This window comes from Brugia malayi (assembly GCF_000002995.4).
Source record: "Brugia malayi strain FR3 genome assembly, contig: Bm_v4_ChrX_scaffold_001, whole genome shotgun sequence".
NCBI lineage: Eukaryota > Metazoa > Nematoda > Chromadorea > Rhabditida > Onchocercidae > Brugia > Brugia malayi.
In genome coordinates, this window is record NW_025062479.1 from 13,417,721 (window position 1) to 13,435,249 (window position 17,529).

Below are 17,529 nucleotides of genomic sequence, written 5' to 3' on the forward strand. Positions count from 1 at the left end.
ACACAAGAATGGTAAACAGATTAAATAATTTTTTGTAAAAGTGGAAAATTTTAGTTTTTTAAATCAAAAATTTCAAATTCCTTGTAAAAGCAAAAAACTTCAGTTTTTCTAGTTTTAATTAAAATACTTCAATCGAGAATTGATATTTTTTTCTCAAGATTATTAACTCATTAGGAATAATTAGATCAATAAAAATTGATTAATTGGATCTGTCATTTTTATTTATTATATCTTTCCTATGTATGTCACCATAATTATTTATTTATTGACTTCCCAATTATTTTTTCTCCCTTCTTTCTTCATTCTATCACGTTAATCAAAGTTATATTCATTTTGCTAATAATTAAGTTTTTTTCAGTTTATATTTTAATTTCATTACTCCCACTGAAATCATTTCATTCCTAGTTTTTAACAAAACAATCAAATTTCAATGTTTTTTTTTCCTTTTTTTTACATTGCTAATATGCTTGCTTTAAAACATTCAAACAAATGTCCGTTTTAGCTATTACAATTTGTAACAAAGAAAAATCAAAGAAACTTTTCTTAATTTTTTCAATTTCTTTACCATTTTTTCTCATAAAAGAAATCAAAACTTCAACCTTTAATTTCATTTCATTCTTTATGTTTTATTTTTGTTTTCTCCCTCCCTCTCTTTTTTCATATTATTTGCATTCAAATTTTTAAATTTCAATACTCTTAATTGCAATATTTAATTCTTTTTTGTCAGCATAAAGTTGGAAATTAAATTGAATATCTGTTACATAAAATAATCATTATCATTTATATACACAATTTAAAAAATTTTTTTAGATATGCGCATTTTTTCAATATTTAGAAGCATAAAGCGAAAAACAAAACGATTCTTTTTATTTAATTTTTTTCCATAGTTCATCTTTAATCTTAAAATTTAATCCCTTGTAAAATTTAAACTTTCAAGCTTTCAAATTTTCTATATTCAATGCTTAGCACTTCTTTTCCACCTTTTTTTCTCTTTTAAGCAAAAGACAAGAAATGTCGTATTTTCAATTTCAACAGATTTTTCTCTTAATTTTTTTTTTTGTTTCGCCCTTCTCTAATTCTACACATTTGTTAAAGTGAAATTTTTATAATTTTAAGTACAATATACTTTTTTAAAAATTATCTTTTAAAAATGACATAACTTCATTTTTACTAAAATTGGATACTCAAAAATTCAAAATAATGATTTACAAAAAATATTTTTGATAAAAAATAATATTCAATGTTAATAAAAACATTGTTAAAAAAAGTTTTAATAAAAATTTTTTTTTTTTGTTAAGTTAAAAATGTTTAAAATAACAATTAATGAATCCATAATAATGGCGAAAGATAAATATTCTATCAGAATTGCTGGAAGGCTAGAAGAAGCATGACAAGGAACGATTAGGATGCATGATAAGGAGTGATAGGAAGCATGATGTGGGATGATTAATAAGGATGATAAAGGATAGCTGGGAGGCATGATAAAAGATTATTGTATATTGCTTTATCTTATTTGTTAATTCTATCAATTAAAAACAATTTAAAGTATTAGATCATGAAAATCATGAAAGCAGACCGTGATATCAAGCTGTTTAATCTGATTTGAAGTATTAAACAAAAATCAATTTAATTCTACCAGTTTTTCAGGCAATAATAGCTATTAAAATTAACAAATAATGTATAAATTTGAAAGTTAAGAAGGATGCATCAATTATTAGTTTCAAATTATAATTGATAATAAACAAATATTATCGAATATTTCTAATATAAATTACAATTCCAAATTGTTAATTGAAGTTGTGCGTTATTTACTTTTATTTTTTAATCACAATTACAATTACGATTATAAAAATAACTAAACTTATTTTTGGAGAAATTAATAAAATTGATTTCGGTCTTTTTTTTTTTTTTTTTAATTCTCCTAACATTCTGCCATTTTTTCATGAATTTTTTTTTTTTTTTTTTTTTTTTTTTGAGGGTGAGAGAGAAAGAAAGAAATGAATCTGAAAATTTTTATTAAACAAAAACAAATGACTAATAAATGGCGTGACGACAACGTGAAGCATTCATACGTTATTCCATTATAATAGCATCAATTTAAAGCAATATCTTCACTTCTTTTTTTGCTTTAAAATCCATCTTTCTTTCTCATTTAGGCCATAAGTGTCAAAGTATGTTACACCAAAGTGTAAACACATTCATTTTTCTCGTCTTCTTGCGACCATAAACTCAGGTTTTTTCCTCGCCCAAAAGCACTACAAAACTATTTTTAATATTGTAGAGGGTAATAAATTAAGAGTATTCCGATGTTTTAAACCATAATTCAATCTATAGAACAAAAAATATGAAGGAAATTGTATAATTATGGAACAAAATTAAGAATATTATTTAGGAAATTGATGTGAAAATTTTATGGCATTAACAATTTTTCATACCAATCAATTTCATGACAAATTTTTTAGTATGGGATTTTAGTTGTAGATATTTGATGAATTCAATAATATCCAAGCTCTGTTCAAAACCTGAGCTTTTCCTTTTGCTACTACTGTTATTATTTACTTTGTTTACACTTTTTTCCCTTTGTTTTTACTTATTTCTATTGTTACTGTTACTATCATTGTTATTATTGTTGTCGTTATTCATAAAAAATGGATAATTTTTTCGCTTTTTGTTTTAGTCATAACAACAAATTAATGAAGACAAAAAAGAAAACGAAACAAAAGAAAACGAGGAGAAAAGCAAGTAAAATACTAGGTAAGTGTAATTAATTAATTCAATAATCAAATCAAATCAATAAAATATAAATAATACATAACGAATAGAAATTAATGAATTCAAATTAAATTTTCCTTTAGTTTATGTTAAAAACTAAAGAAACAAAAAGAATAATTAACAAAATAACGAAAAAAAATGGAAGTAGAAAAAGAAAGTGGAAAAAAAAAGTGAAGGAAAAAATTTATAATTAGTAAAAAAGAAAACGAATTAAAAGAAAAAGGTTGAAAGGATTAGATTTCATTTTCAAATTTCTTCGTTTTTTCCTTTCCTCCCCTTTCCTCTCTAATTCATTCAATTCATTTCTCTTTTGATGAAAATTTTGTCTTTCTGAATTTTATTTTGTACTTTCTCCTTAATAAGAAATAAAAACGCTTCATCATTGAGTTACATCATTAACAATTTAATTGTAATCAAACTGATGGGTGAACGTTTGCGTTTTCACAAATGGAATATTAATCATTTAGCTGCTTGTTTTAAATTTGAAGGTTAAATTATTAAAAAGAAAAACTTTTAATCAGTTGTACTGACATGTTCATATTTGAAATCAAAATTTTCAATCTCATTTTCCAAATTCTTAAAAACCTTTTGAACGTTATAACAAACATAGATGAATATATTAAAAGTTTTTTTCAGAACTGAAGTAATTAAAAGCTATTTCGTAACAATTTAAATAATTAAATTTGATCGTTCTATTAAACACAAGTTAATGAGTTAGTGAGATTTGAATTTTATTTAATGAATGCATATAGAAGAAAAATATGACAATATTTTGGATTTTTTTAATATGTAAGTTTATGAGATTATTTATGGAAATTAGCTTAGGTTAGAAAAAAAGAATATTCTAGAAAAATAAGCTTTAAATTGCTATTAAATATCTAGCGCAAAAATCATTTATTAAATTAAAGAAAGAAAGAAAAAACATATTGATTCATTTTTAAATCGATTTTCTGATGCTTTCATTTATCCGGATTATTCTGAATCCCCTCATTTATTCGGATTATTTTTGATTGCTCTCATTTATCCAGATTCATAAACATTTTTTAACATTGAAATACATAATATTATAAAATAAAAAATGCGTTCAACAACTTTCAATTCAAAAAAAAGACAAAACTTGAAATTTCTCTTTTTAGATCAGTTAATTATTATCACTTTCATTTACATTTTGTCGATTTTTAACTAATGAAATAACGAAAAAATTTCTAAAATTTGCGAATAAATTATAAAACTATTCAAAATTATAAAACTATTAAAAAAATATTTTGAGCGATTACAGTTGCACTATTATAAACTTCAAAGTTTTAAATTATAGCAGAAAAAAAAAATTATTAAATTTATTTTTCCAAAAAAATTATTTTTGAAATAAAGAAGATAGGGAATTAAAGGAAAGTTATAGCATCGATAAAAAAGAGGCTAAGGTTAAAAAATAAAATTTTACTGGTTATATAATAACAAGCAAAAAACTAAATTTAATTATTTAATTACTAATGCTTAGTAATTCTTTCTAAATATAACTTTTTTAAAATTAACATTGCAAAGCAATTCAGGATTATATGAAGAAATTTTAAATCTGCACCAAGCAAAGAGCAAACTTAATTCTTTAAAAGTAATTTTGGAATGGTGCAATAATCAATGACTAAAATCAATATTAACAACACAAAATAAAACACATTGATTATTTCAATAAATAAATAAATTAATTTTTGAACTTGAAAAAATTGTCGTAAAGAAAGAAATCAGATACATATGATGTACAACAATGAAAAAGAATGAAAAAGACTTAGGTAAAACTTGAAAAACTGTTTGAACTGATAATATCAGTGATATCAGTAGTGGAAATTTGATTGAATGATTTTAACGATCGAATTGTATAACTGCCACAACCATTCAAATGTAACACTTTGTCATGAAATTTAATTAGTGATGGATGATGACCAATTGATATAAAGCCAATATTATTCTACAAACAAATAAATTGAATTAAAATCGGTAAAATTTGATTGCTTAAAAAAAATTTTTTTTTCAATCTGAAAAAAATTGTTGAAACTATTATTATAAAATTAAGACATTTAATATTTATATTTTGTGCAATAAATAAAAAAGATTAATTGAATTCTTTTCTTTTTTCTTTCCATAAAAAATATAAAATGAATTATATTTGATAAAACTTTTTTAATAAATAAATTTCTTTTTTCAATTCATATGCTTATCGGCAATTAATTGTTGTAAGTTTAGAAATTAAGCCAATTAAATAATAATGTAATGAAGAATATGATGATAGTCATGATAATATAATATAACTAGCTTAATAATTAATTACAATTAATCGTAAACAGAAATTTTCTAACTATAATCTTCAAGAAATTAGTAAGCAATTAAAACATTAAAAAATTTTGTCGATTTATTCAAAAAAGAAAAAAAAAAAAATTTACAGAAATATTTGATGGTCAGTAAAAATTTTCTCATTATATTTATTAACTATGAATTATTATTGCCATCATTTATTCTTACTATCATTTCCATTATTACCGTCATTATTACATTATTGTTAGAATTAAAGTTAAAAATTTTTACAAATATCAATTTCGATGTTTATTAGAATTATTTCATTAAATTTAGTAGTCATTAAATCTTCCAGTAAATTTAATAACCATATTTCAATAACTCATTAAACCATAACAATCATTTAATTTCTTGTTTGCCTTTTTCCCCAACCTTTGTTTTATTATTATTATTATAATGATTATTTTTACTATTATTATTACTTATTATTATTAATTATTATTATCACTTACCATTGTTCAAATTGTTACAATAATTATTAAACTTCTGCTGGAAAAACAATGCAAAAAAGTTTAAAAAATAAATTTGATAAGTTTAAAATATTGCCGAAATGAGAAGTTGATAGATGTGTTCCTCGATCTCTAAATCGATACAACTGCTTGATCCATCTAAAATCACAAGTTCCGGTTGTTGATAAAATACTCGCGCAAATGCAAGCCGTTGTTGTTCACTTTGTGTTAATGTATCTTGCCTAAAAACATAATTTCAAATTTTTTTATTTTTAATAGCTTAGAATAATTAAAAGTTTACAAAAGTGATGACTTCAAATTTTATAATTAAATTTTAATCAACCTTTATGTTTTAAATAAGCATTTAAAAGTGTAAAAAGCATTTAAAAGACAATGAATCGATAAATATTGTGATTTAATTAACCGATTAAGTAAATAAATTGATTAAATTAATTAATTAATTACTGAGTAAATAAATAATGTTACCATTCAAATTCGACCGGATTAAAAAGGCCTTCGCAACGTTCAATTAACCAATCAAGTTTTAATTCGTTTAAAATTTTAATAATAGATGCATAATCTGAAACGGGCATATATCATTAATAATTAAACAATAAAATTTTTCACATTTTTTCTTCATGTGACAAGAAAAAAATTAAATAAAATTATTAAAAATGATTATAAATTAGCACAAGCTAACTTTTAAATTAAAAAAGTCATTGTTACTAATATGTGTATACCACAGATTACGAATGTTATGAATAGCTGAAAGATGTAATTATTGATTAATTCAAAATAAAACTCCTATACACTTTTTTTCTGGCTATGAAAATATCAGATATGATTGATACACTGATAATATTAATATATCTGATAAAAATTACCATTATCAGTCTTTTCAAGACTATCTGAGATACCGGTTGCTGGAAAGCTAATTTGTTGAAACAAACTTAAATGACCACATGGAAAGTAAGCCGTTTGTGATAAACGTAAAATTTGTCCACGTTTTGCTCCACATTTAATATATCCTTTAAAAGAAATTAATATAAATTTATATGAAATATTTAGAATTCTCCTAAATATTTATTTAATAAACAGATAATCCTAAAATTTCACAAAGCAAATAATTCAATCTGATTAATTAAGCAGGTGTAATTATTTTATTCCGTACTAACCTAATTAAAAATTGTCTCTGTTTTTTTTTTTTTCAAACTTACAATTTATAAATAGAAGTAAAAACCAATTTTGAAATATTCACTGATATTTTTGTATAAAATTTCAATTTAAATCAATAATTGAACCACTTCAATTATTTTCTTTTTCACTAATCATCAGAACTAACTTTTTTTTTTTTTAAAAAAAAAATGCAAGTCAAATAATTTAAAAATACTCATAAAATTTTACCAGTTTCATGCCGCCATAATTGCGACAATACTCGAATAAGTGAAGTTTTTCCACTTCCATTAACACCTTTTATCCAAATTTTTGCATTCTTATTGATTAAAAATGAAAAATCTATAAAATTAATAAAATTTTTATCAATTCCAACCAAAATAAAAGTACTATTTCCAATAAATGCTGTGTTTTGTAAAATATTAAAAAAGGTATGGAAAAAAATAAAAATTTCAAAACAACTGAAATTTTTTCCTATAAATATATTATAAATTTCAAAATATTTCAAATTTTTAGTTAAAAAATAAAAAATGAATTCTGAAAAAATTGAATTGCAACAAAAACGAAGAAAATTAATGTAAAAAATTCTTATAACAGATAATATAATGTTTTAGTATTGCCAATGCAGGAATATATTAATTTCCAGAAAAAGAGAAAAGTTCCGAACGTTAAATTTTTTTCATTTCCTTCAACATTTATAATATTCATCTAAACTAATAAGTTATCTTGAAAAAAATTAAAAGCGAAAAAACACTTGGAATTCTGAATTTACCATTAAGTAAGTTTTGAGTAGAATAATAATTTGGTAATGAATAGCTAATCTTATGAATATCATATATCATATCACGATTCGTATCATCTTTTATAAATCTTGAATCAGCTAAAAAATTATTGCTACCTGTAATAATATAATTCTTCAAATTACAATTATATTAAATAAAAATTTAATTAAAAGAATTAAATTTATTTTTGCGAAAATATTTCATATATTCATAGTTCATAATGAGAGTAATGCATGGATTAGAAATTATTTAATTCATTTTTAGTTAGAATGATTAGAAATTATTCAATTTATGATATTTCACTGAAAATTGATTCCAGTTTGGAATTTAAAATTAGCAAATAATAAGAAATGCTGATTAATTATTTCTTCATTTAAAATTTCACAAATAAAAAATGCAGTGAGTTTTATGTGCAACAAATGCATCTGTTTGATCCAATTGATTAATTTTATTTAAAAGTAAAGGAAAAATTTGACAAAAATATTAATTCGTATTTTAGATCAACTTACTGCAAACTAATCTGACAAATTTCAACAGTTTTGTTTACTTCAATTTCAATTTATCTAATTAATTCCATCTGGAATAGTTTGAAAGTGTTAAAGTAAATTTTGTTTTCTGTAGCATCAGAGATTTTTAATTTTTTAACCCGAAAAAATTTAAATGACGTAATTAAAAATTTTAGTTTTACCAGTTCTATTATTGCCCATATGTTCGCATACACGAATTAATTCTGCCACGCTGAAAATAAAACTCTTTTTCTTTTTTTAAAAAAAAAAATTTGTAGAAAAATACAGATAAAAAAAAATGAAACCAAAAAAAAGAAAAAAAAAACCGATTAATAATCCTATCTTCAGATATTGATCGAATTTAAAAATTCATTACGAAATGTTTTAATTCACAAAAAATTTTTTTCTTTCATTTTATTTGTCAGATTAGTTCAATATAATAAATTTAATCTTTAATTTATAACATATTAAATAAAAAAAATGGTTGCACGTTTGTTTCTTCATTTCCCTTTTTTTTTCACACATTAAACAAATATGGAAGCGCTTATCTGAATCAAGCATGTGTTAAAAGTAATTCAGTTTTTCAGTTTTAATTCATTTTTAGTTTTATGATATACAATTTTATTAAATTTAGTTTGTCGTGAGAGCTTTTTCTCTCTTTAGAAATGATACAAAATTAATTTTCTAGCCGAAATTGTTATGTAGTGAAATATGCACCGACCGTTGTAATATGCCAGCCATTTCACCGGTGCTAAGTGCTACATCTGTTATTCGCGTAAAACTGTTGATTAGATACATGTAGACAAATGCATTCTAAAACTTTCATCTTTATATTTTAATCGATTTAAATTTGCGAAAGTTTTTCTTTATATGGGAAGCTATTAGTAAAATATATTATCTTAAAATTTTACGTAAAATATCCAGTGAACTAAATATTACTGATAATAATAATAATAACAATAATAATTGCAGTAATAATACTGATAATCATAATAACAATAAATAATGGTAATGATAGTAATCAGTAATAACAATAAAAATAATGATAAATTCTTAAATTAAAGTAAAAGCGAAATTTAGAATGAAAAAAAAAAAGGAAAGAAATCGTGAAACAAACATTGCTTATAACTCTTCCTAAATCTTGAATTGGTAAATCATCATATATTCCAGCAATTAAAATTGGAATAAATTGTATTGCATAGCATAAAATGCCGCCGTAATAATCGAAAAGTTGTTGCCAAACTAAAAATGAAAAATTCCGCTTTTTGAATTGAAAATATAGGATAGAAATTTTCATATTCTAAGTTAAGTTAAAATTCACTGGTAAAAAATATGAAATATTTAATTTGAGAATTAAATCAATATCTTCGAATTTTTATGTCGAATTTCGCAAACTTTTTTGTGAAAGAGTCAAAATATTAAATGATAGAAAAAGTGTAGGTGAACCTTACAATTTCTCAGGTTATATTATCAATATTATTACTTACTTACTATTGTTATTATTAATAATAATATTTTTATTGCCATTAGTATTATTACCACTATCTTTCGTTATTATTATTATTATCATGATATTCTGTGCAGTTATTAAAATAGTACTTCATATTGCAAATCGATCAACATTCTTATCGTTGAACTGATTTAAAATTAAAAGCTGTCATACGAAAAGCATCACTTCATCAAATTAAAAATGCATTTATTATTGGATTATAAACCTCATGTAATTCTAAAATATAATTAGTTCTAAAATAACATATTTCTAAAACTTAAACTATTACCAAAAAGGCACAATTCATTTCATATCCAGAAATAATATTGTTCCGGTTATTTCTGAACGACAAAAAACAATTCGTAAAAATTTTTTTCAATGAGCTTACATAAGTTTGGTAATTTCCAACATAAAAATTTAAATTGTCGCCACCATAATATCATAAATATTCGATTGGATTCATATTGCTCAAATGGTTCCGCTTCATATAAAGCAATTGATTCAGCATTATTTCGTATTGAAATATGCTTATATCTAAAATTAATTCGAGTTATAGAGTCATTTTCTTCTGAGTTTTCTTATTTAATCCTTTTCCTTAATGCGATACGAACATTTTGACTTAGAATTTAGCAGAAAGAAATTATTGTTTATTTCATTTGAAAAATGAATACATTCTGTAATTAATTAAATTTTATTTTGAGTCTTGAATTTTGAACGCGATATATCAAATAATAAATGTTTTTTTTTTCAATTTTGAAATAATATGTTGCTTTTTTTTTTGCTACAGTCATATAAACACACTTGTTTTGTTATTCAATTATTTTTAAATAAAGATTGAACTTAAATTTAGCATTAATAACACCAATAATTTTAATCATTTAATAATTACTTAAACTTCCTTTAGCTATAAAAAAGCAATAAACAGTTAAAAATATTTATGCATACAAATTAATTTCTTCTAATAGCACCAGAATTTTCATATATGTCAGGAAAAAAAATGCCTATTTAAACTTTTGCAAAAATCTAAAGAAATAAAAATTATTCCAAATAATTTTGTTGAATAAATTTTATAACTTATTATTAATATTAAAGATAGTATCAAATCGATTATTAATTTATTAGTATTTATACTGAAAAAAAGAGAAAATGAACAATACCCAAAATAAATGGTACAAAAATAAAAGATACCTGAAGTCACCTTCCGCTTTTGCTACCCGAGCATTCCATTTTACCATTGGTGACATAAGAAATTTGTTGACAATGGTGCCAACAACAAAATAACCATAAATAATACCAATACCCAAGCCACCACTACTAAATATTTTAAGATATTTAAACGAAATCAATTTGTATAAAAATTTTAATTGAGATTAAAAGTGCATTAATACTTGCAAGTACTAACTAACCAATTTTCCCACATAATTTTTACTCTTTTTTTTAAAAAAAAATTTAAAAAAATGAATCCAAAAAATTTTTTGCAACAAATTTTACATTTTTATGAAATAATTAATTTTTTTCACTAATGTGATTTGTTATAAAATGAAAAATTCAACTTTATTTCAGCTTTAAAGTTATTAAACTAAATAATGAGATCTAAAATTGCAAAAATTAGTTCTAAAAAAATTTTTTAATAAAAAAACTAGAAAACAATACAAACATACCAACCTGATATATGTTTTATAGGTATAGAAAGCAATAACAAATGGCCCAATAAGTATAGCAGGAATTATATTAATTGCTAATTGATTACAAATTTTTTCAGTATCTTGTGTAATACGTTGATCGCTATAATTAATTTTTTTAATGTAATTGATATTTCTTTTTTACATTTCCAATACATCATAGCAATTAATTAAATTATCAAAAAAAAAAAATTGAAATTACGAAAACTAAAACCACATTTAAAAAATTTAAAAGTAGAAATTATCAGAATTAGAAGAAAATTTAGAATATTGCATTATTAGTCATTTAATAACATTTATTTAATTTCATTTTTTTCAAAAAAAGAAACATTATTATATTAATTTTTAAATAATTATGAGTTAAAACAAAAAAACGAATTCTTTAAAAGTTGAAAAAAAAAAACTTTTTTTTCGTTTCGCAACTTTGTAAAGAATAATTTGAGAAATAGCAATAAATTTTATCTATGGTTTATGTAATATATTTCAAATGATAGAAATTAATTTATAGCAAAACTTTATTTGAAAAAAAATTTAAGAAGCAAAAATAAATTTTACCAATTGTTTGATATTTTCAATAGTTTCAGAAATAGAAATAAATTTTATCAATCGTTTATTTAGTATTTTCAAATGATAAAAATTAATTTACGGATTATCAATGCCGCAATCATCAATATTATTGATATTATAGTATGCATGATTACTGAAATAATACTGTTGCAACTTGATTACTGCATTTTTGCGCCAACTTAAATAAAGTTGCCACGATGTGAACGATTTCAAAGCTATCAACTGAAAATTAAAAAAAAAAAAAAAATCGAATAAAAAAGGTTTTACATATGATAATATTTATACCAAATTATAAATGAAAAAAGATTATAAAATTATTATGCCACTTTTTTTTGGATAAATCTAACATTAAATTTTATTAATCAGAAAAAGAAGTTGCTGAAATAAATAAATTAATAAAATTGTTCAAAATGAAGTTAATACGTTTGTATTTATAATTTACCAGTGTATTATTATTAATTCAGGCTATCATTATCAATATTATAATTATGAATTCAGGTGTAATGATTGCAGAGCCTATTAGGTCACCAAAAAATGTATGTCAAAAATTAGAATTATACAATAAATCATTGATAAAAGAAAGTTAAATGTGTAAACTGAAACAAATTGTATATAAAGGAATGATTAATTTCAAATATAATCAAGCTGTAATGAATTGAATTTGGAACAAAATTAAAAACATTTAAACAATTAAATTATTCACAAGCTAAATTGCAAAAAAAAAAAAAAAATGTTGAAATTTTTTCAGAGAAAACATTAATAAGCATCAAAAATATTTTATTTTTTTAATTTTTGAAACGAAAAGGAGAAAAAAAGCGAAAAAATATTATTTCAATAGTTTATTTACCACACATTTGCCAATATACGCAAGTGAGCCAGTCAGGAAAATATTCCAGAAATCCGGTTTACTTTTATCCACTAGTGCCTGATATATTTGACCTGGTATCATACCCGTTAAAAATGTCAACACTTCACCTATAAATCATTTTTTACCTTATTTTTGCTAATTAATTTGTTTAAATAAAACATACCCGTATTTATAATATTCTTAATAATAAGAAATTATTATCAAAAGGTGTTAATCAATTTTGTTTGTTTGTTTTATAAAATTATATTATGGATTAACAATTATTATTATTTTCAATTTTGAAATTTAGTTTTATTTTAAAAAATAATCATACAAGCAATTGCAAAAAAAAGTGTGGCAAACGTGAAGAGTGCAGCCCATTCGATACGTGGAAAAAGTATCTTTGAAATATCTATAAGACGTAGAAAAAAATAATAATCGAAATGAAAATCCATTTCATCACGTCGATGTTTTCCCATTTCATAGAACAATTTTTTTTAGCTATAAATTACAGCAGAAATTATTAATTGATGCGAATTTTCTAATAAATCTTGCCATTTGCAAAAAAGATTGATTAATTGACTAATTAATTCAATTTTTGAAAAAATTTATATCAATTCATTATAATAGTTTAAAGAAAGAAATTGCATTTTTCAAAATTTTGTGGTGAAGAGGACAAAAAAAGGTTTCAACGTTCCTAAATTTTTATTTTTTGCAATTTTTTAAATTAAATTTTTTAATTAAATTTATTTTTTACTTTCTTTTTTGAAAAAAAAAAAAAGATTGACAGTACTAGAATTATATACAACAAATGCGATATTAATTTTCAATAAATAATAAATTATTCAATGATACTTAATGATAGCTTCATTGATTATCATTGAATAAATTTTATTATATATGTTGATTTATTTTTATCAAAAATAAAATCTAGATTAATTATGCAATGAAACGATGAATAATTATTATAGAAATATTCAATTGGCAAATGTTTTACTGATAAATTTTAGGTTCATTTGATTTTTTAATCTTTACACAATTCAACATTCATTTTGCAACATCAACATTTCAAATGAAACATTGAATTGAATAAGTTTTAAACTAAAATTAAATGATAATAAATTAATTTAAAAAACTAATAATTGTTGTGAAATTAAATTAACTTCAAAAAATGACTGATCATGATGACTGGTTAGACGCAAAGTTATGAGTTTCATTCATTATTTCATCCAATATTATTTCAAAATTAATTTCGATTTTTTTGTCCATTGAATTAGAATAAAACTTTATTCATTTTTTTTTTAAGTGAAGTACTCAAAAAATTTGATATGATTAATTTTAACCTCAAATAATATCGAAATAAGAAGAAAATGTTTCTTGCGTAATACATGTGGCAGCAAAAATAAGTGTAAAAATGTTACTTAAAAAGTATAACTAAGTACGAATAGGAAAAAAATTTGTTTATTAATGAAAAAAATAATTAATTATTTAAATTACTACATTAAAATAATTAAGTAATGAATGAAATAATTACATAACATTTATCAAATTAAGAAATAATTTGAATAATTAAATTGATTACTTCAGTGACAATAAATTCAAAGATGTGAAAAATTTCTCAAATACCAAAATCTTTTAACAGGAAATAAATTTATAACAGTCTCATTAAATATAAAATAATTTTAATAAAAATATTTCCAATATGATGATGATACTCTTGAAAAGATGTCATAGCTTTAAAAATTTCAAATTAAAAAAAAAAGATAAAGGTAAGGAAGTGAGATGAGAGAGAGAGAGGATAGGGGTGAAGGAAAGATTGAGACATTAAAAAAGATATTTTGTTTGATGAAATTTATATTGAATTGAATGAAATGAAATGGAGTGTAAAAGGTAACTGCATGTAACAATTAACATTATTTGAAAGAAAAAAATGATGTTGAAAAAAAAAAGAAAGAAAAGACAGAGAAAGAAAAGAAAAGAAAAAAAGGAAAGATGAAAAGTCCCATTTTCTAAATTCTTATTATGATGGCTTAAATTATTATTGCATATGGGACAATTCTGTTGCATATTCTTTTCTTTTTCTTTAAATTTCGTTTTAAAATTTAATTCATTGGCAAAAGTTTATTGAAATTATGAAACGATTATTGGTTGTTTCTGTTTGCAGTTTTTTTCTAATTCAAAATTTTGTTGCAAACAAATTATTATGTTATTTCAAATTCATAATGCTTAATATAGAATGTAACTAATAATTGTTATAAATCACTAACAAATATGCTTTTTTAATATTGAACATGCTATTTCAAGTTCATAACTTTTGGCACGGATTATAACTAGTAACTGTTATAAATTTTTTAATATTAAAGTAAACTATCTCAAATTCACAATTTTTAATATAGGATATAATTAATAATTGTTGTAAATCAATATCAAATATAATTTTTATTACTAACATGCGTTCAAATATAATATATTTAAATATTTATAAAGAAAAGAAGAAAGTAATTGCAAAAAAAGAGAGAAGAGTACAGGAAAAATTTTTATCAACTAATTTAATTATTTTTTTCTATTATCTTTCTAAAGAAATTCATTGAAACATTCGAATTTTTAAGCAGTATTTTGATAAAAGTAAAAAAGAAGAAAAATACATTCATTGCAAAATTAAATCAAAAAGTGTATAAAATTATAAAAATTTGAACAAGAGAATATCTTTATCGATTTCTTTCATTTTTTTTTATTTCTTTCACTTATAATTTTAGCTTTTTTCAGATTTTTTTAATTTAGCAAATGAGCAATGAAATGCTTATTTCTATGATCGTTGTTTGATAAGTCAAGAAATAAATAAATAAATAGAAAATAAACTTAAGCAATAAATTTTTTATGGATAAAAAACCTAAGAATATGATAAAAGAAATGAGTGAAAACGACAAAAATAAATATATACACTTTTTATTTAAAAAGAAAAAAAAATCCGAAATATTTGTTATCATTCATTCTTTTTTACATATTAAATTAAAAAAAATTGAAACATATAAAAACGTTTCTTTTTTCTGGTTTTTCTTTTTATAGAATAAACACGAATCCTTTATGGAATAATTATGTTTAAACTTGAAACATCGCAAAATTTCCGTATTTTTTTCTAAGAAGATTAAAACAAGTACAATTTTTTTCTTCCAATCGAAATAAAAACTTAAAACTAAAAAAAAATAAAACACAATTTACTAATTAGCTAACAATAATGAAATAAAATTATAAGAATTGCTTTAATATATAAATTACTGTGCAAAAAACGAGAAACCAGAACAATAAAGAATGTGAAAGAGTAAAATGTGGTATGGAACGAGAAACTGAATGATGAAGAATGCTGAAATGCAGAATGATTGCTAACTATCTAATCTTCCTGAATTTTTTTTATAATTTTCTTTAATTTAACCAAAAAAAAGAGAAAAAATTCAGCAACACTCAAATCACTAATAATTTCATCATAAGAATTTTATCAATTGAATTGATGAGCATAGAAATGAAAAAGAAAGATAACTTTATCAATTTTGAAATACCTATTTATACAGTTTTATTTCAGATATATAACTTAATAATTCCAGAAATAATGCGGGAGTCGAGAGCAAGAATAGTGTGACATAAAAAGAAAAATGAGAGTAATAATAATATAAATCATTTGATGCGATAATCTCAAATTACAGTCTTTGCAACCCCCCCTCCCCACGCCCTCTGCCCTTTATTTTATTTAATTATTTTCTCAAGCAAATTGCATTCTTCCATGACATCAATTAATCTGTTCTTTTCTTCCTCGCTTCTCAAAATTAAATAGTAACTGGGTAATAAATAAAAATATAAATTTTTGAGAAAAGAAACTAATTAATTAATAATATGAATCAGTTATTGCTATAATTAGTAATTATCAATATGAAATCTTAACTTGACATTCAATATTTTAATAATATATTCAGCTTTTTTTTTTTTTTTTAACAACGTGTTTAAATGTAAAAATCAATTCATTGCCGTTTTTTTTTTTTTTCCCGAGAAAATATTTGTATTTAACGTTTTGTCACATCAATCAGAATATTAATTACATCAGCCTAATTTTGTCTTTATTGTATCATCAATTATTTAAGCTATCTAAAATATTTGTAGCATTTTACGAATAAAAATTCTTTCACTACTTACATCATATAAAATTAATTCTTATAATATTTCATTTGTAAATAAACAATTTAATAAATATAGCAAATGCAATCAATAATGCATCAGTTCTGTAGTTTAAATCTAAAAAAAAATGCTATTAAAGGCTAGAAATGTTGATTTATTATCAAAAATTTATTTCCAAAACTTTAAAAAAAAAGTGAAAGCAAATTATTTGATTTACAATTTTTTTTTTCACTAATGCGCAGAGCTTAGAACTTGCTTTCTTACGTATTAATTGAAAATCTAAAAAATTTATTCGATATTTGAAAGACAAAAAAAAAAAAAGAATTAATTTGAAAATGCTGCGATATTAACAGATCAATGTTTGTAGCACTTATGCTACTTTAATTCATATTTTAGAATTTGGTGATAGAAAAGAGGAATTTCAAAATTGATAAAAAAGAATTTTTACACTCACGTGAAAAGATTTCCTATGTTTAAGCAATAACGTTTATGTGATGAATCGTTACGTTTCTTTGTAATAGAAATTTTCAGGTTCAATCAATTTTTCTTTTTAAGTCGAAAAAAAGTTTCAGTGTATCAGTTAATATGATATTTGAAAAAATTATGAAAAACTCGTTGCGTTCGATAAATTAGAAATTTGACTAATTTTTTCTATTACACGGCTAATAATTTTGAAGTGAAAAAGTAAGCTAAAAGACAAATTGTTTATTTTCATAAAAAAAGAAAAACTTTTAACAACAAATATCAGTACC

At 22.0% G+C, this 17,529-nt stretch overlaps 1 protein-coding gene across 1 annotated transcript; it reads right to left on the bottom strand.

The window, feature by feature from the left end:
• Positions 1 to 4,555: 4,555 nt before the first annotated feature.
• On the bottom strand, positions 4,556 to 13,092 carry Bma-pmp-5 (Uncharacterized protein; the record flags this gene model as incomplete). Its single annotated transcript, XM_043074731.1, has 15 exons — positions 4,556 to 4,735; positions 5,665 to 5,809; positions 6,054 to 6,147; positions 6,452 to 6,595; positions 6,972 to 7,082; positions 7,513 to 7,638; positions 8,211 to 8,260; positions 8,750 to 8,841; positions 9,146 to 9,270; positions 9,906 to 10,051; positions 10,706 to 10,831; positions 11,183 to 11,302; positions 11,846 to 11,988; positions 12,614 to 12,741; positions 12,948 to 13,092. The coding sequence occupies 15 exons, from the start codon at positions 13,090 to 13,092 to the stop codon at positions 4,556 to 4,558; spliced, it is 1,875 nt and encodes a 624-aa protein (XP_042930665.1).
• Between the last annotated feature and the right edge of the window lie 4,437 nt (positions 13,093 to 17,529).